This window comes from Nilaparvata lugens, chromosome 10, assembly GCF_014356525.2.
Source record: "Nilaparvata lugens isolate BPH chromosome 10, ASM1435652v1, whole genome shotgun sequence".
Lineage (NCBI taxonomy): Eukaryota > Metazoa > Arthropoda > Insecta > Hemiptera > Delphacidae > Nilaparvata > Nilaparvata lugens.
In genome coordinates this window covers 4,388,139-4,409,058 of record NC_052513.1, presented here as the reverse complement: position 1 = coordinate 4,409,058, position 20,920 = coordinate 4,388,139, and the positions used below count along the sequence as shown (strand labels likewise).

Sequence of the window (20,920 nt, the reverse complement as noted above, 5' to 3'; positions counted from 1 at the left end):
AATTATGACTACAGTGACACGATATGACTGTACAGTGTTTAATTTAGATATTTTTGAAAATAAAGCATAAATTCGTCCTTTTCCAATAAGTTTGAACAATAAAAAAATTTGAACATTCAATAAGTTTTAACAATGAATAAGTTCGAACAATTATTAAGTTTGAACATTCCAAAAGATGGTGTATAATTAAGTTCATTAACCACCAGTTTTTATGAAATTACCTCGGTCTCAAAAATTCCAGGATTGCATTATTTACCACTTGAGACACTTGATGTTGCTTTTACTACCCCATCACTGTACATTTTGATACGGTAATTTCTGGATTTGAAATCCAAGCGGCGCTACACAGGGCCATCAGTCTTGTTCCAATATATATTTGCTACAGTGTTGATTGCTAGAAAACACATAAAGATGTTCTCAACTATCAGGATGTGGAGAAAACAATTTTTTTGGACTCAGGGGACGGACCTTGGAACATTATAGAAAACTGAAATTGTGGTACCTTAGTTTTTTGGAAACATACTTTACTTATAGAAATATAGGTAGGGTAAGGAAAGTAAAAACACAAACATGTTTGAACTCCTAAGTGTGTGTGGTCACATTGCATGTGCAAATGCATGCAAGCTTGGTTATGCATGAACAAGCATGCAGATGAGAAACAAAATTTGGAAAAATCAATAGGAATATTTACACTGAACACGTGCATTTGCCAGTTTTCAGTGTGAGCAGCAACAAAAAAGAGCTCTCAGAATAATAATGAAGTTAAAAAGATTAGACTCAGTAAATTTTTTTTCCACAGTTTGGAATCTTAACAATCTATATGGGCAATATATTTTTAGTCATGTACTTTAAAAAATACTCGTCAACAGGATCAAGAAACGAAACACATGGCTAGAACACCAGGAGGATCGAGGAGAGGCATAGATTGGATTTCTTTAAGAAAAAAACACTTTTTATGGGGAGAAAATTTTTCAATATACTTCCTAGAGAGTTGAAAGAAATAGAGGAGGTTGAATACCTACAAAAAAATTAAAGGAATATTTGGTGGGACTATCCCTATACTCTTTACAGGAGTATGTCAAATTGACTGTAAGATTTTAGAATCTTGTTTTTTATCAAAATTTTTGACTTCTGTAGATATACGTGTAAAGGATGATTTTGTGACGATATTAATAATTCTTGTTGTAATTTGACACTGTTCAGATGTATTTTGATGAATAAAGAAATTTTCAATTCAATTCAAGTTACAACGTGTTTTAATGACACATTTCAAATTTTGCTTCTTGGTTCAAGCATGATCTGGCTGGCTCTTGCGCTTAAATTATACGCGTTCAATGTGATCACACCATTAGGTTTCATCCTCAGTGATAATATTGACCACATCTTTGTGTTTTCATTATGAATCACTGCATCTCACCAAACAATGTGTTTGTTGCAGCTGCTACCTGTACGGCAAACTGTTCGTAGTGATGGGCGTGTCTTGGGTAATGGAGGTGGTTTCCGAACGCCTGGGAGGCTCCGAGTACCTGTGGTATCTGACGGACATCTTCAACATCTGCCAGGGCATCGGAATCTTCATCATATTCGTTTTGAAGCGGCGCGTTCTCTACATGCTCAACAAGAAGTTCCTGCCATCACACATGTTCATCAGCGAGTGTGAAACAACAAAGGCGACCTCCAGCTCTACAGCAACCACATCCAACAATGGCAATGCTTTGAATGGCGCCGCTCTTAATGGAAACGGTCGCAAGCAGGAGGCTGCAGACAATATGTATGTCGAGAAAGGCTACGACAACCCCATACCTATGACTCCGATCTCCACTCGTGTTGACGCACAAAATGGCGGTACTACAAATGGGGACGTGTCGGTTCCTATAGATGACACAACAGTGATACAACGATATTAGAATGTTTGCTAAAGCATTGTGGAAAATGTTGTACCTATATGAGATGCATGCGTTGAATTTCACAAGAAGAAAATGTTTGTACAAATGAAACGCTGTCGGTTTCTATAGATGACACGACAGTCATGCAACGATATTGAGATGTCTGTTGGATTGTGGAAATATTGGACAGAAAATGTGATTCATGTATTGTATTTATCATAATTTAACAAGGATTTGTTCATTTGGAAAGAGAGAAAGCAGTCTACGGTAGAAATATTGTTCAGAAAATGTGATTCATGCATTGTATTTATCATAATTTAACAAGTATTTGTTCATTTCGAAAGAGAAAAATCAGTCTACGGTAGAAATATTGTTCATAAAATGTGTGATTCATGCATTGTATTTATCATAATTTAACAAGTATTTGTTCATTATTTTGGAAAGAGAAAAATCAGTCTACGGTAGAAATATTGGTGGAAATATTGTTCAGAAAATGTGATTCATGCATTGTATTTATCATAATTTAACAAGTATTTGTTCATTTGGAAAGAGAAAAATCAGTCTACGGTAGTTGACAAAATGGTGGTACGAAAGGAGGCCTATAGATGACACAACAGTGATACCGGTACGACAGTATTGACATGACTGCTAAGATTGGGGGAAATATTTCACAAAATATTAGATTCATGCTTTGAATTCTACATATAACAAATATTTGTTTATTTGGAAAGAGAAAAAGTAGTTTACGGTAGCAGTCAAAATGCTAGAACAAAGGGAGACCTGTCGGTCACTTTAGATGACACAACAGTGATGCGATGATATTGAAATGACTGTTAGCATGATTGCGGAAGATACTCCACAAAATATGAGATTCATGCATTGAATTCCACACATAGCAAATATTGTTACGAAGGGAGACCTGTGGGTTCCTAAAGAAGACAAGATGATAAGACGATATTAGAATGTTTGCTAAATTGTAGAAATAATGTACGAAATATGAAACTCCTGCATTGAGTTTGCATTCACATCTGGCAAACTCTTGTTTATTTGGAAATATTCTACTTGACAGTCAGTGACTTTTAAGAAGACACTTATTATAGAAGCTGGAAGTATTTTTATTTTTTTATGATGCCCACATAAGGTTTTTGCATGTGTGTGAGTGATTTGATGAGATAAGATTTTTATAATGGATGATTTATAAGAGATGAGATTTTTACATTGGATCTGTTAAGAGATCTGCTGAATTAAAATATTTAACAAAAATTCGAATGATTTTGAAATATATGTAAAATGGTAGCCTGTATAAATAAATGTCATGTTCCACACTTCAGAAGCCAATATTTTTGAATTACAAATAGTTGTTTGTTTGCAAGTGTCGAATAGAACTAGGATGAAGAGTTGATAAGTTGAATAGAGTGTAGTAAACTTAGGACTATTGAATTTACAAAAGTTGGATACATCTATAGCCTGATGGATTCATCCAATTTTTATCCATTGGATCTGTGGGTAATTTGATCTTTGTTAAACTTTGTATTATAATTGAATGTGTAATTGTTTTTGAATGTCATATAACGTGATGTGTCAAGTTGAAGAGCAGTCAATTTGAGACTCTATTATTGGCACTTATAAAGCTGAAGGTATTTCAGTACATTGGACATGTGAAAAAAACGTGGTTCGATTTGGAAATATTTGACTGAAGTTTAAAATATTGAACAGAATATTATATTCATGATTTGATGAATTCCACATAGCAAAGGTTTGTTTATTTGGTAAGTTCATGCTGAATATTACCGCAGTTTATAAGGACTCAATGGCACTACTAAAAGCTAATATGTAGCATATCTATGTGGTGTTTGTATCTTGAAACAAACTTAATGTTGGATCTGTAATTTTTATCTTGGATCAAGTATTGAAGATACTACCTAGTTAAATTTGATTAAATTCGAATTTGAAAATCTATCTTCAATTCAGTTGTATTGAAGATTTAAAGACATTGCTGTAACGTGAGACTATTAAAAATAATATTCATTCTATGTGAATCCGGTTTGCAGTGCTAAAGGATCTATGCTTTTTCTTGTAAAAATAGAATAAATAAAGAGTATCCTCGAAAATAAATCAAAATTACAATAATTACTGTTGATTATATTAACAGGAGCATGACCAAGCTTCAAATGTAATAATACTATAGTCCAGCCATGTCAGTATATAGGGACACTGTTTGGTGAAATAATTCATTGTACATTAAGAATTTATAAACTTTTAATTTGTTTTAAAAATGTGTTTTTTGAGAGTTTATGTGAATGATTCTCTTTCAAGCAGTATATAAAATGTTCAATAGATAACTCATTAGCCCTCCTATCAGCCTTTTTATTGTGCTGTACTACTAGTCTAGTCATTCATTTTAAATATATAGGTTAAGTAGTATTATGAGTAGAGTGGTGACCTACAATATTGTACTTATGATAGAAAATGCCATAATATGCGGAGTATTTTCTGTATTCAAAGTGCTTAAAAAATGTGAATACAAATACGCAATCACAATAGCTCGCATTAAATAATGTGACCATTTAATCGGTTATATTGTATTCAATTTGTATGTTTTGTTAACGGATGATAGTTTTTAATGTAAGAAATGGAAGGCATAGATACATTATTCTTGTAGTCTGAATAACTATATGAACTGAAGTTGAATGTGAATGAATTGTATGAGTAGCTGGAATTTGTCAATTCATTGAGTTATGAAGTTTTGATTGATACCATGAACATTTTTGAAAACTTGGAATAGTGTGGAGACGAAATTGGATCAAGTATTTGTATGATTTCAATTACCGGTATTTAAAGTGAATTAGTGGTTGTTCTTAGAATATTTTGGTCTAGAGAAATTAAGATTGAAGGTTTTTGTAATGTTAGTATAACTTACTTCAATTAGATTCGAGTCAACATTGATATTAGCTCTCCTTCTAGAACTAAAAAGCTCTGCCTGAACTAAAAATTATATTTTATCAAAAGCATAAATCTTACTATAAATATAATTGGAGATGATAGTTATTGAAACTGTATCTGAGAATAATAATTATTACTGTACCGTATATTGTATTACATTATTCAACACTTTTAAACGTATTTTTTTCAGCAAAAATGTATTGCTCCATGAATTTACCAGTATTAATAATTAAGAATAGCCCAGATTCTAGTAGGTACTAGTATAAATTCGACAAATAGCGTGAGCCTGCTTCTAATAACGAATTAACCAGTATACAGTATTTCAATTGAGAATAGTTTTGTTCTAACCAGATGCTTGCTCGAGAGATGATTTCCTTCAAAAGAAGTGAACCGTATTATTAAGCTATGGTTCTCCACAAGTTTTCCAGCATTTTCATTTGAAAAATACATTATTCAATTGATCTTGAATCTTTTATGTTGTATTGATGTGTACTGTTAACAATGAATAAAATGCCAGTATTCTATTTAAGAATTTTATAATGCTGCTTTTCGGCTAAATTCACAAATGTTTATAGGCTATTGATATAATTATATGGCGATATATATATTAAGATATCATTTGCATGAATTATTTGTTTTATTAAAATAATTGTTTATAAAAAGCATTCAAAATATTTGTTATTGTAACCCATATCATCTAAGGGTTTTGGAATAAATGTGTCCCATTTTATTTCTTATTTCTGACCCAAAAAATGTTCTACAAAAAAGAAAACCCCCATGTAAAGAGAATCTATATTTTTTGCACAATCAGGGGTGCCATTTGTAGGGGACAGGGGGTGGTCCTAGGACACATATTAAAAAAAGTTGAGATTATTTAAAACCTGGAAACAATACAACCTTACAACTATTACACATTGAGACACTTCAAATAAACCTTATATATTGTAGTTATAACAATATTACACATTGTCAAAAGAAACTCTTAAAACTATGAGTTTACCCAGCTCAATTGGAGCCTCGAGCCTAGCCTTTAATTCACATGACACGTACACAAGAAAAAACAGAAAATACAATAGAAAAAATGCCTCCAACAGACCTGGATAGGAAAAAGAGGTTGATTTTTGGGTGACAGAGACAGAGTGGGCCATCAAATCAGTATGCAAAGCCCGCTGAATTGAGATTCTAGCTCCAAGTGATCGACAGTTAACAACCACCCCAGGGTCTGGCTGCATTGGTGGATGTCAATGTTGTCTTTCACTCAACAAATCAGGTCCTAAAAGCGGTATTTTAGATCTGTTGGTGCATTCAAATAAACCGTGTGTGGTGAGGGACCTGAGCTAGATCTATAAATGTGCTGAAACCCTATTCTTAATCTAAGAAGTGTGCTGACTGCAGAATCAAATCTACATTTCCTATTTCTAAGGAGTTCCTGATGAGGGTGCTAATATTTTTGAAGAATTTAAAGAGGAGTGAGTTTGTCTCACTGAGCTGGAAGCATAATCAGCATGCCAAGCCCTCTGAAATAGGCCTCCAGCTCTATGATTGGCAGCAATTGGTACTCAGTACAGGGTCTGGCTGTATTGGTGTGAGTCGATACTGTCTTCATACCTCATCACAAAGGGACAGAATAAGGGACGCTATATCTATGACAAAAAACATGAATACAAAATTAGTTACTCATTTTTACGTTAACAGGAATATTTTCAAAATATGTCAGACTTCTATGCAAAAGCTATGAGTTACTCAAAATTTAAATTTAGTTTTAAAACTATCAAACTAATATGAGGTCAGGGCCAGGGAATCCATGATGATCCATGATTATCCTTGATGGTCCTTGGTAGCCTGCTGTATTAAATCTATAAATGTATAAATCTATGTGTTGGTAGGCCTATTTGTGTGTGTGTGTGTGTGTGTGTGTGTGTGTGTGTGTGTGTGTGGTGTGTGTGTGTGGTGTGTGTGTGTGTGTGTGTGTGTGTGTGAAATAAACATGTGTACTGACAACAATTCCGTGTAACCTCACGGAAATTAATTAATTTATGGTTAATTTCATTTTAAAATAATGAATTTATTCATTACTTATTCACAAATTTACTTAATTCTATTCATTACAGTACGGTAATTACACAAGAAGTGTAGTTATCGAAAAATCAATGAATAATTTTAAATAAAAATGTACGTTGTACAACTAACTCTACTGTTGGGGAAAATTTATTGTCTCATTATCTGACAAATTTTGATGGTTTCCCTATGACATCCAACAAAATACAACAACAAAAACCGCGATGTATGAAACCTTTTGAAACGACTAGGTACTAGTACATGACAACGATGTAGAACATCTCACCAGTAAAGCTGTAAAAGACATCACTTCAATTCAATACTTGTAGATGAAGGCTGGAAAAATGTGTGGAACAGTTTTATGAGAGAATTTGACAAATAATTAATTAATTATGTATGTGAGGACATTTTTGTGTAGTATGAAAAAATTTGAAACTGCATCATCGAATGATAGACAAGGATAGCAACACCAATGTTGATCACATACTGCCATTATAACGTGAACCACACTATATATAATTGTGTGTTCACTTTTTCCTGTGTGTCTAATCTATGTTTCCTCTGTTGCAGCTGTGTCAGTGACACACTACGGTGGTTCTTTCCAGCTGCAGAGTGGTTCGGAACTCACTTGAAATTTATTGTAATTGGAGAGGGACAAGATGATTGAATGAATCACACAATTAATTGATAAGGATGAAAAATATGGGAGAGAAATAGATGAGGAAATCACACATTCGACTATTCCACATAAAATTCTTGGTACGATAATAAAGAATTAAATTTATCAATTGATTCATATTTTTACAATTCATCATATTTTGTAAATTTGAAAATTCGCTCAAACTCAGGAATGATAGTACTTGACGATAGGAACAATAATAATATGTCATCACATTGGCAAAATGCACTCACTCCTATTCTTGAGTTATAAGCATTTGAATATGAGTGATTTCTCTGTTTCAGTGAATAACTCACCCTGTATTGTAGCGAAACGTCTCATATTATAGCACGACACTCTTGTTAGGTGAACCTTTATCCATAGCCCGAATATCAACCAAATCTGGGAGATTTGCATTTTCATGAAATCCATGAATGCAAAAAAAACTGTTTTCAAAAAACCACCTGTTGCATTTGTGCAAGAAATGATGAGGGGGTGTGGCATTGGAAACGATGCATGTGTTTTCAAATGGTGACGTCGCGGAGACTAGAATCGACTGGTCTGAGTGTCACCATTTGGAAACACATGCTGCGTCAAGAAGAGACTAGAGTCGCAGTCTCTTCTCGACCTGAGTCGCGTAAGTGTGAGTTGAGCCTAGAATCTTCAGTTTAACAATAGATCAATTGACAGGGAAATTTGGAGGGAATGTTTGGAACACAATAATTGACCTTGCAGCTTTGTTTGGACTAGAGTTCCCTACCCCTTGTGTGCTTAAGGGATGAGGGAGGTTTAAAAGTTGCGTTTTTTCTTTCTGGTTCACACGAAAGTATCTTGGGATGTACCTTTTTTGAGCATTCGTTGCCTGGACTAATAAACAACATAAATTATTTCGGAATCCCCTATTAGACTATACATCTGTGTGTAGGGAGGGGGAATAAGCGCAACTGCGATAGGTTGGCGAACCTGGTGCTGGTAGAAACACATAAACACGCCTTGGCGTTCAATTTTAAATATTTACGCTTCATATCGTCACTCGGTGTCAGTGTATATGCGACCTTCTCAGTTTGCAGTCTCTTCTTAGAGGATAAACCGAAATAAGAACTTCTCCTAAGTTCTAGTGGTTTCAGTGTTTTTCTCGGAGTGCCTCATAACTGTTATCTGGTTAATAATTTAGTACAGTAGCTACCGTACATTCAGAAATGAAAGGAACTTTTCAGTTTTGAACAGTGTGTGTAGAAAATGACATATCTAGAAAACAAGGTGTTGCTTCTTCTAATATATCACATTCGCCTGAAAATCTTTAATTTTATAGTATTATTACTCACAATATAATTTGGTATGAACATTTAATTTTGATAGCCTATAAGTGTATATTTATGGTATTTATATTTAACTATATTTCTAGTCTCTGCTATAACTGAATAACTATAATAGGCCTATAGATAGGTAGGTACATTTGGAAACGTTGCTACTTTAATACGACTGAAGACAATACACCTGGTTCAATATCTTGTTGAATAAACTATTCTATCTCTACCAATAATTTGATCAACTTTAAAACACTTTACATCAACATAAAAAATAGTGTTGAATTTTGTTTCTACTAAAATGATTTCACTAGATTTTTCTTACTAGAAAGATTTGATTTCAAATCTACGGCATCATACATAGAGAAAACAATTCGGACGTTAAAATTTCTGGGGTGGTTGTGATGGGTAGTGAACAGTAAAAGTAACATTTTCAAGAGTAAAGCGTGCTGAATAGATAGACTATACGTGCAAGTCATTGTTATTTCAGTGGCAATAGGTGATGAACGGTAGCCTACAGTTTTGTGAATACTGGAATAAATTGTAACCCAATTCATAAATGTGAGTAGCTTATTAGAGAAAACTTATAACCAGGTGATGTCCAGTTTTGTAGATATTGGAATTATAGCCGGAGTTATAACCGAATTAAAACCCTAAGTGGAAATAGGTGACATGTAGTTTTATGAATATTATAAACATATACAGTATTTATGTGTTCGTAGAGTATTGGAGAATTCTTTTTTATAGAACTCTTGGAGAAATGGAGATTGTTGATTTTTATTATTTCTTTAATTTACTGCGCCCTAGGAATTTCTCCAAAATGCTGGCTACTTTAGGAACATGCCTTTTGTTGACAAGCTACCTACCAAAAACAGTCAGTCAATCAGCAGCATGTGACATGAAATTCAGTGTACCTATTGAGGGGGAAATTGACGACGATCTGACCTTTAAAGCAACTGATGGAACAAAGTACAAGGCCGGAGAATATTGGCACGATATCAGTAGGTACTGGGGTTGTATTTGCAAGGTGAAAAAGTGTGTTCAAAAGTGTTGTCCGGATGGTTTTGTCGCTGATAACCTGGACTGTGTGCCAGACAACACAACCAGTGTGAGACAACAGTTGCCAGAATACGAAGTCTACAGAGAAGACAGCGATGGAAACTTGGAGTTAGTGATGGATGTACCGCGGGACCATTTCCATGTAATCGTCGTGTCCACTGATCAGAATTTCACGTGTGATTTTTTCGTACCGTTTGATGATGAAATTGAAGGTTCGGCTCTGTTGGAAGATGGCCAAATCAAATTTCCACTGCCAGATGATGTGCCAAATGGAATCAACCATTTCAAAATGGAGGAATTCTGCATGGAAGTCAATGCAACAACTGGAACTATGCATTATTATGGATGTTTTGAACCTGTGATTCCACCTAAGGAAGCATTGAAAGTCTACCCATACTTTTTAGTTGTGAATATCTTCTTCCTGGTCATTACTCTGATTGTGTACATTCTGCTGCCTGCACTGAGGAATATCCCAGCAAAATGCATGATGAACATGCTTGGTGCACTCATAATCGGCTACTCACTTCTGGCTTCCCAACAGTTCAAATCCACCCGCGAACCTAAATATCTTTGTAGATTCATTGGTGAGTTTATTTATCCATTCATTTATCAATGATAGGAATACATAATATAGTAGGCTATAATTGGGAATGAAAAACAGGTTTGGTCCTATTTTCATTACTATTTAAAATGACTACCTATTTTTAATCTATTTTCAGTTACAATTTCATTTCCAATGAAATTTCAAAAAATAATATAGTTAACCATCTTCTGATTTTCCATTCTCAGTCTGACTATATTTTGCATGGATCGACTACTTGAGCATGGCTGAAGAAGTTAAGACAGTAAAAATCAACTCAGTACGTTTAATTAATAAATATAATAGTCTGCATCGTTTCATCAAGTTTCATCGTATATTTCGGAGTTTATTTCCCCATTTAAAATGTCAATCGATAATCAACTTTCTTGCAACTATTATTTCTGTTGGAATTGAACCGCAGTATATTTGTGGTTTCTTCAATACTGAACTCTAACCGCATTAATGTTTTTGTTTTGATATTGCTTGACGATATCATTACTATATTGAATGAATATTATAACATCAAAACATCCTGTAACAAAGGATGTGCGCCAGAAAACTTATCTTTAAGATTCATAACAAAAAGAATGAAATACTAGGAAATATTTTATCTCCATGTTAAGTGGTGGGAAATTTCTGTATCAGGAATTTCCGTAGGAGAGCTTACCAAATAGGATGGCTACTGTAGGTACTTTTAATGAGATTCACTTGGAACTGGCAGTTTTTGTTGAATAATCAGCATAAAGGAATGCTAACCGTTTGAAGCGAATTTTAAGCTAGTTACATAAACATCGACTTTTCGAAGTACGATTTTTTGCCGTCCTTATAAATTCTATTAGATTGAACAGATGATGTCAAAAAAGAAAAAAAACAATTTTGAGCATATCTTTGGCGAAATATTGAAGTCCTCTCAACATAAGATTTTTAGACCCTAGCTGAACCTCTGCACCTAATCAAGGTGTTATAGAAAAATAAAAACCAAAGATTTTTGGTGTAGGCCTATTATGTTTTAGCATTATTTCAAAGTATTTCCAATACCGTACAACATTTGAGCACCCGAAATGAGAACATACACATAGAATCATACATCTGTCTCTTGGCATACGTATTATTTGAAGCAAATACAAACTTTTCCATTCAAAACCATTCATTTTATTCAATTGGTCTTTAAGGAATTGGAAATTTGGGACTTCTAGTAATGGAAAGACTATAGAACGACTGTAACAGAAGTGGTCATTTGCTATTCGATAATGACTTTGAAATGTCTGAGAATGTGTCACCTATTTAGAAAGTGTTGATTTCAAATTACTTCATTCGAATGAGGAAATGGAAGGAAAACTATAGGATTCTAAAGTAGTCGATTATTAATGATTTTGTATTTAATTTCTTACAGATGAAATATTTTCACGAAAGTTTCTTACTATCTCCTTCTTCTTCTTGAATCAGTTGAATTATCAATTATTAGCTTCTCTTAAAGTATCCTGCTGAAAAGAAAATATTAGAATACTAGGTTCAATTGAACTTGTTCTCAACAATATAATATAAATAATAACATGACAATAATTATATATAATCTCAACTTATAGCCCTATACAATAGGCCTATTTATGATGAAATGTGATCAAATTCACACCATGCTAAACTATTCGGGATAAATAACATATATTTATTACTAAAAGTTTAATTCTACTGAAAGTTTAATACAAAGTAATTTTGTAGTTAAACAATATTTTTTCAATTACGTTTTACTGGAAACTATAATTTTCCTGGCGAAATATGGATCACTATTCTAATAAATGACTGTATTAACAAATGCTGTGCAATTGATTTCTAATTGATAAACTAATATTTTATTCTATTTTTTAGCATACACAATGTACTTCTTTTTGCTGGCTGGTTACTTTTGGTTGAATGTCATGTGCTATGACATCTATTCCGCATTTAGGTGAGGAATTCTCAGTCATTTATTTTATATTTATGATATTATATCAATATATAAAAAGTAGCTTGCAATATTGTATGAAACAGTTGTAGCCTTTATAACCTTGTAACCTGTGAACCCTAAGTATTTTTTTAGAGTTCTTACTTTGAACTCGAGGTCAAAGTCGTTATCCGTCTGCTTGTATGTTCTACAATAACTTTAGAAAGAATTGATCAATCAGCTTCAAATTTTGAACACATATTCTTCCACTATTTTTACAGATCAAGTTCGTTGGACAACAAAATTTACCTTCGTCTTTTTTCGGGATATAACACATTACATTGAAAGTGTATAAGAAAGAAATTGTTGTGATTTATCATTTAGTCAGTCAATGAATTATTTCATTGCATGCAATTACTACAGTTTTTCCATTCATTCATTCATAACATCAGCTGAGGCTATTTGTGAGCAATCACACAGACAGTCCTTCATGCGCTGACACATTATTTCAGCTGGTTAATTTACAAAATAGTTTACAACTTCTACACCAACAAACTGATATGGGTTGAGATGTGTGTGGTTTTGGTCATTCATTTTCTCTTGAACTGTATCGAAATGACCACATGAACTTGAACTGTGGTTACTTGAACTGTATCGAACTGTATCACATGACCACTTTCTCATTAATTTATGAACATGAATTTGAATTCATATGAGGAACGAAGAGGTTGAAGCGACAGAGTATTTTTATTTCAAATAGAACCTTATTTCGAATAGGTTTCCAATGAAATCTACTGTCAAATTATTCTTGTGTAAAAAATATCCAGCTGTTTCCATAATTTTCGCCAACTCTGTATTATTGAAAGTTGTGGGATTCAAAGATTACAATACAACAGATCATTAGCGAGTTCTCCAACCCAGGGGGTCACTAGTATGAATTATTTGAAAAAATAATTGTATTTCATTGATATAAAGATTCACTAAAGTGCTCGTGGGATACGATATATCTGTTTCAGAGCTGTATATAATGTGTTTTCAAGACAAATAATGAAGCAAACTAACCGTCCAGAATGTGAAGAGTATTGAAAAGAGCTGAGTTGTATTTCCAAATTTATTAGGCTAAAAATAGCTTTTAGGCTGTGCAAAGGCTAAAATTAAACTTTCTACTGGTGATATTTTCCAAAGTTTTTCGATTTGTATTTCATCAAGCTATCAAAATAAAAACGTTTTCTCATGAAAACATTTTTTTCCGATCATTACTTTTTAAGATATGAGCGCCTAAAGTTTAAATTTTTGGGACAGAACATTTCAAATTCGGTAAGAGATAACTCCATGAAATTTGAAGGATATTGTTGATTGAATAAAACAAAAATTTTCTGAAAATATCATTTTCTGAGAAAGTTATTCAATTTACCAAAAATAACTCAACAAAAAGTTATTTTTGGTTTCCTATTTTTAGTAAATTGAATAACTTCCTCAAAAATTGATATTTTAAGAAAATTTTTGTTTTATTCAATCAAAAATACCATGAAGAATTTATCCTCTAAATTTCATTATGTTATCTCTTACCGAATTTGAAATGTTCTGTCCCAAAAATTTAAACTTTAGGCGCTCATATCTCAGAAAGTAATGAGGTAGAGAAAAATGCTTTCCTGTGAAAACTTTTGATAGCTTGATGATATACAAATCGAAAAACATTGGAAAATATCACCAGTAGAAAGTTTAATTTTAGCCTTTGCACAGCCTTAAATATAGTAAGCTGTAATGGCATTCACTACAAGAAATCCTTATAAACACACAATAAAAATGCTAGGATTCTCAAGTGCCAACTTCGCCTTAAAATAGTATATCTTCTCTTCTCTCCAAACTCTAACAGAGTTAGGACCAATATTTTCATTCAAATGTTGTTCTAGGAAAATGAAAAGTATGCCAAGAAGTAAGAGCAAGAAAAGGTACGTGATGATTGGTCACTCGTGCTATGCTTGGGGATGCCCATTGGTCATGACGGTGTTCACCTACTTTGTCGATATGATTGGGCCATCATGGATTATCAGACCAAGACTGGCTGTCACGTCTTGCTGGTTTGGGGAAGGTGAGTAAATACATAGGCCTACATCAAATATATAAAGTAAATACATCCTGGACCATAAATCAAGTGACGAAGCAGTGTGTGGTATCATAACCTCAACCTTTGGACAACATTAACTTTTTATCAACATTTTTTGAAAGAAATAGTACAGGCTCAGCCTAGTTTTCCTTCAATGTAATAATTATATTATGATTGTAGTATGTTGTACAATAAATTAATAAATAAATACCGTACATAAAGTGCATACACTTGTCACCCATTTGATAGTTCAAGAGTCATAGAAATCAGGGAAAGGAATAATAACTTGTACAATAGGGTGTAAAACGTTCTAGTTTGGTAGAATAAATTATGCACCTATACTAGCCGTCAGGCTCGCTTCGCTCGCCATATCCGTCTAGTCATGGGGCTCCGCCCCCTGGACCCCCGAGTGGATCGTCCAAAAATGAGATCAGCGGGCTCGCTTCGCTTGCCTGAATTTTTCATTTGAGCATGCTTCATTCCATCAGAAAGTTATAAAGTACTGAGAAAACGCAGAAAATCTGAGAAAAAGGTTGGAAAAACGCTGATTTTGGGCGTATCTTTGACGTTATTGCAAATTCCTTCTAACACAAAATTATTACACCCTAGCTGAGCTTTTTTACTAAATTTGAACATTTTCTGTTCATTTGTTCTCGATAAAGCTGAGAAATAAACGCTAAAAAACGCAGGAAAAACGCAGATTTTGGGAGTATCTTTGGAAAATTTTCCAAATCTGTTCTTAGTGCGCCTCTAAAGGGCCAACTGAACATACCTACCAAATTTGAACGTTTTTGGTCCGGTAGATTTTAAGTTCTGCGAGTGAGTGAGTGCCATTTCGCTTTTAAATATATAGATTATTTTTATACCTGGTTACTATGTGAATTAAACTCTTATAAGTGAATAAAACTCTTTTTCGCAAGTAAGAGCTTGCGAGTCGAGTGAAGCCTCAATGAATACCTCAATAATTCATTGGTGTCAAAAAAGTGGGAGTGAATGCATACATGGCAAGAAGATAGGTGTATAGGATACTACTTATTGAAACTGATGGACAAATGAATCTTTATAACTTTATAGGGTTAATGATCCATCAGATTTAATCAGTGTTTAAGAAAACAGGCCTGGAGTTTAGAGTATAATTTAATTTGTAATAATCAGTTTTGGGGTAATCCTGTTAAATAATCCTCTCTCAATCATTGATTTGATTACATGTTTTTGTAAATGAATATATAAATGGATGGATTAATAAACAACAAGCTGAAGATATCAAAATTATAATTCACAATGAGAATGATTTAAAGATTATATAATTATATTTTTGTGATAATTTATATTTTGCAGAAGACACAGCTTCACTGTATTTTTACTTCTACGGACCAATGATGTTATTGCTTGCAGCCAATTTCTATTTTTTTGCAATCACAATCTATAAACTGTATGAAGTTTCAAAACAAACTGCAGTGCTGAAAAACTCTGAAAGCAATTCAAATCACGAGAAGGAGAGGGATCGGTATGTATTATGAATTATATTGAGTTCATATAGAAAAATTTATGTAAGTTTTGATCCGTAGATGGATATGCATTTTACTATTTAGATACAGAGTGAACTTATAATGTTTTCATTTCACCATGGGGACGAAATTATGACTACAGTGACTCGATATGACTAGTGATCAAGTTTTGATCCATATAAGGATATGTAGGTATTTTACTGTACACTTGATAGATTATCAATGGTAGTTCCACCTCGCCGTATATAGTCCAAAGTTCCCTAATGGAAAACCGGACACTAAGGTTATAGTGAGCACAATACTTTGAATTTTCACTTCGGAATTAAGATCATTTTGATGTTAAAATGTCCAAACATATACAAAACCAGAACAAAACACAAAAACACTAAGCCATATATAGAAAATATTAAATTTAGACTATAAATTTAGAGCCGAAAATTTATAGCACGTTATAATTTTACTTGATAGATAAAGAGACACTTGATTTGATTTTCACTCCAATAATTGTGATGGAAACGTATTTTCATTAATTAATATTAGTATTGGGGCTGTATTAAAGAGGTTATTAGGGCCTGTCAAATGAACTCGATGTAGGGAGAGAAGATAGATTTAAACAAGCAACTTTTCAGGTATCAAGTCACAATGGAGCATCGATAGCCTGCCACAAATTAAGAGAGAAGTACAATTTGATATGGTATCAGAAGAGGTAATATCTGAATTTGCAATGCAAGCGGCACTTTGGGATACACAGGGCCGATCTTGTTTCAATCCATATTTGTTGCAGTATTGATTGCTTTATAATGAAGAAATGGAGATGCACTCAAATATTACGAATATATTTGGAGAAAAACACAAGCATGTTTTAACACCTATGACCAGTTTCACTTATGTTGGTAAAGATATTCGAACATGGTCAAATTTAATACGGTTTACTACAAGTGGACTGGAATGTATATGTTTTCTATAGTGATAGCTACTATTAATAATTCCAGTGCACACTTGTAAAGCGTACCCGGCTTGACCATGTTCAAATGTCTTGACCAAGCTTGGTATTGGTGAAACCAGGCAACAAGGTTTTATTCTCTGATAATATTGACTACATCTTTATTTATTTATTTTATTCAATTATTCAGAATTATACAACTTACAGAAAAGTACCACAGGCTAACTTACGCCCAAAACGTTTCCAATTCTAATTTATACAACAGTCCAGATGTAGCTAGAGGTTATGTGTGTCACTTTAAAATTCATCAATTACACACTCAATTTATAATCCATACACACACAAATCATTTTTGAATAAGAAAAAAATACTTCTAAATTTAATTAAATTTATTACAAATAATTGGAAAATTCCAAACTTTGAAAAAACTATAAAATTTTGGGACCGAAAAGACAAAAACACTATTCAGAACTTATTCACAGTTTCATGTTTTCATTTCAAATAATAAAAGTTTTTGTGACCTTCGCTTTGGGGTGAACTTGTAGTGACATTTGTTGACCTTGACCTGGGGGACCTTGAGGGGGTCAAAGTCATTCAAAGGAGAAGTCTGATGCAGAAGTGACCTTGACTTGGGTTGACCTTGACCTGAGATGACCTTGGGGTCAAACTCATTCAAAGAAGAAGTATGGCTTTTTTATGCCCAATTGTGTCAAGGTTATCATCAAGTTAATACAAAATTATGGTCAAGACAGATTAATACAAAGAATGCTAAAAGTCTAAGACTATATCAATCACCCTAACCATTGACAATACTGAAAAATGAATCACTGTATCTCACAAGGTGTTTGATTGCTTTGTTGCAGTTGCTACCTGTACGGCAAACTGTTCGTAGTGATGGGCGTGACCTGGATAATGGAGGTGGTCTCCGAACGCGTAGGGGCTCTGAGTACATGTGGTATGTGACCGACATCTTCAACATCTGCCAGGGCATCGGAATCTTCATCATATTCGTCCTGAAGCGTCGCGTCCTCTACATGCTCAACAAGAAGTTGCTGCCGTCACACATGTTCATCAGTGAGTGCGAAACAACAAAGGCGACCTCCAGCTCTACAGCAACCACATCCAACAATGGCAGCCGTCGGAAGCATGAGCAGGCTGCAGACAATATGTATGTTGAAGAAGGCAACGACAACTCTACTATACCTATGATTACTCGCATTGAAGGACAAAATGGCGGCGGTACTACAAACGGAGACCTGTAGATGACACAACAGTGTCATTTATTATTTTTACAAGAGAGGACTGACCGAGAGAGAAAAACTAAGGATACTCCTTGTACTATTTCTCTCCCACATTTTGAAAGTTCGAAATATGACGATATTGAGGTGCCTATTAGTAAGATCCTAGAAAATATATATGGTGCAAAATATGAGATTCATGATTTATTTGATAAATTATGCATTGAATTCAGCATATATAGGTAGCAAATATTGTAGCCCAATCAATGAAGACAAAAGACAGGGTTTTTGCGCAACAAATTAGGGGAAAGCTAAATTTTTGCAGGGTGCTATAGTATACATAGTACATAGCTTGGAACCGAAACTCCTCATCGTTACACCGCTAAACTTTTTTTAGACAAATAAATAATGAGGTGAAAATTTTCTAATTTTCTGGCATTATATGGGAATAACTTCTTGAACGAAAAATAGGCCTATATTATGATTAACTGTTATATGACATTAATATTTTTGATCTATTCATTCTTACTTACTTACTTACTGCGGTGGCCACTTGTACCCCAGTCGGTACTTGGCCTCATCAACTAAGCCTCTCCAGAAGTTTCGGTCACCCGCGTCCTCCTCTTTTGGACCATCCTCCTCATTCTCGTCAGATCGATATCTTGATTTGGAACCGAGATATACTTGTTCTACGAAACTATTGCACTTTCGAACTTCAGGCCAGGGGGGGGGTCCTGGAGGGGAAGCAAGCTGTGTAACGATGGGGACGCTTCGGTTCCAGGCTGTGTACTACATATAATACTAATACATAATATAATACTAATACATATAATACTACATAATATACTAATACCCTGCAAGAATTCAGCGTTTCCCTAATTTTTTGTGCATCAATGTCTTTATTGACTAGGCTAATTGTACAAACGAGAAGACCTGTCGGTTACCAGAGATGAAATGGAATTATATAAAAAAGGTAGTCTACTACTTACTTACTCATCCTGGCGCTACAGCCCGATGTGGGCTTTGGCCTCCTCCACAATCTGCCTCCAAGCGTCTCTGTCTGCTGCCTTTCGCCTCCAACCTCTCACTCCCATCGCTCTCAAGTCTCTCTCCACATCCTGCATCCATCGAACCCTCGGCCTCCCTCTTTTTCTCACAGCTTCCAGTTTCTTATATAGCATTCAAAAAAGGTAGTCTACAATGAAGTTATTAATGTATTTCAGTAATCTCATTAGCGCTGAAAAAGTGAGTATTTGAAATTTAAATGTTTGCTAGATTATGAAGATTATTGTACAAATAATGAAATTCATGCATTGAATTCAGCATGTAGCAAATATTGCTACAAACGGGGAGCTGCCTTCCTATTAGCCTTCTTATTGTGCTATACTAGTCATTAATTTAAATATAGGTTTATAGTAGTATTATAAGTAGTAGTCAACAATGTTGTAGGCATACCCAAGATAGAAAATGCCGTAATAAGCGAAACATTTTCTGTATATGAAGTCACATTGAAATTGTAATTTTACAACACTGACATGTTTTACAATATTACTATATGATACAAAACTATTATATAAGTGCTTTGAAAAATGTGGATACAAAAACAAAATCACAATAATTCATTAAATAAAGTACCGTCGTATGTAACCATTTAATCAGTCATAAGGAATTGTATTCAATTCGTAAGAGTTTTGTTAGGGGATCATAGTTTTTAATGCAAGAGTTTGGAAGGTACTAATACATCATTCTTATAGTCTGAATAACTATGAACTGTAGGTTTAATGTGAATGAATTATATGAGTGGTTGAAATTTTTCAATAAATTGAGTTATGAAGTTTGATTGATATCATGAAAAATGTTTAAAACTTGGAATAGTGTAGAGACAAAAAATTGGGTCCAGAAGTTGAATGAGTTCAATTATTTTGAGTGAATTAGTGGTTGTTCTTATAGATATTTTGTTCTAGAAAACTTGAGATTGAAGGTTTTTGTGATTTTAATAACTTAATTCAAGTCGAGTAATATAAGCTCTCCTTCTGGAATGCCTGAGCTAAGAATTATATTTGCATAAATCTTCAGCAGAAATGTATTGCTCCATGAATTTACCATTATTAATATTTAAGAATAGCCTACATTCTAGTATTAGTATTACATTCTCGACTTAGAGCTTGGACTGCTTACAAGAACGAATTAACCAGTATAGTATTTCTATTGAGAATTGTCTTTACAGATGCTTGTTTGAGAGATGATTTTGTTCAAAAGAAATTTATTAAGCTAACTTACTCCATGAATTTTCCATTATTTGTTCTTGTAGAATACATCATTTAAGTGTTAGTTTATTGAGCTTAAAGCTTGGACCTGTTAACACTAGAGAAAAATCTAGTATTCTATTTGAGAATTATTGTATTTATGTTGCTTGTTGTGCTTTTTGGCCAAATTTACACATATTCATATTAAGATATAATGTTTATAAATATAAACATCTTCTTACAATGTATGAACTCAGGGCTACTTATATTTATTTATGAAATAAAAATTACCCTTTTTTGAAATCAATAAAATGATGGATTAAAAATACAAATTAATAAATTCTAGTATTCTATTTGAGAATTATTGTATTTATGATGCTTGTTGTGCTTTTTGGCTAAATTAGCATTTATTTATAATATTAAGATATATTATGTTTATGAATATAACATCTTTTCAAATGTATGA

At 33.5% G+C, this 20,920-nt stretch overlaps 2 protein-coding genes across 4 annotated transcripts in view; both read left to right on the top strand.

The window, feature by feature from the left end:
• The window catches only part of LOC111053888 (G-protein coupled receptor Mth2), a 36,411-nt gene extending 30,917 nt beyond the window's left edge, over positions 1-5,494 (top strand). For 2 of the 3 annotated variants that reach the window (XM_022340832.2, XM_022340839.2), the window contains exon 5: positions 1,439-4,452. In XM_022340832.2, coding sequence (XP_022196524.2) covers positions 1,439-1,907 — 469 coding nt within the window. In that variant the 3' untranslated portion in view covers positions 1,908-4,452. Of the gene's footprint in view, positions 1-1,438 lie in introns of all 3 variants that reach the window. The other variant, XM_022340825.2, reaches the window with a different exon arrangement.
• A 3,065-nt stretch (positions 5,495-8,559) lies between these two features.
• Positions 8,560-19,710, top strand: LOC111053878 (G-protein coupled receptor Mth2-like). The gene is made up of 5 exons (XM_022340815.2): positions 8,560-10,495; positions 12,358-12,436; positions 14,326-14,504; positions 15,858-16,026; positions 17,834-19,710. Exons 1-5 carry the CDS (start codon positions 9,535-9,537, stop codon positions 17,931-17,933), a joined length of 1,488 nt encoding a protein of 495 aa, XP_022196507.2. The 5' UTR covers positions 8,560-9,534; the 3' UTR covers positions 17,934-19,710.
• The last annotated feature ends 1,210 nt before the right edge of the window (positions 19,711-20,920 follow it).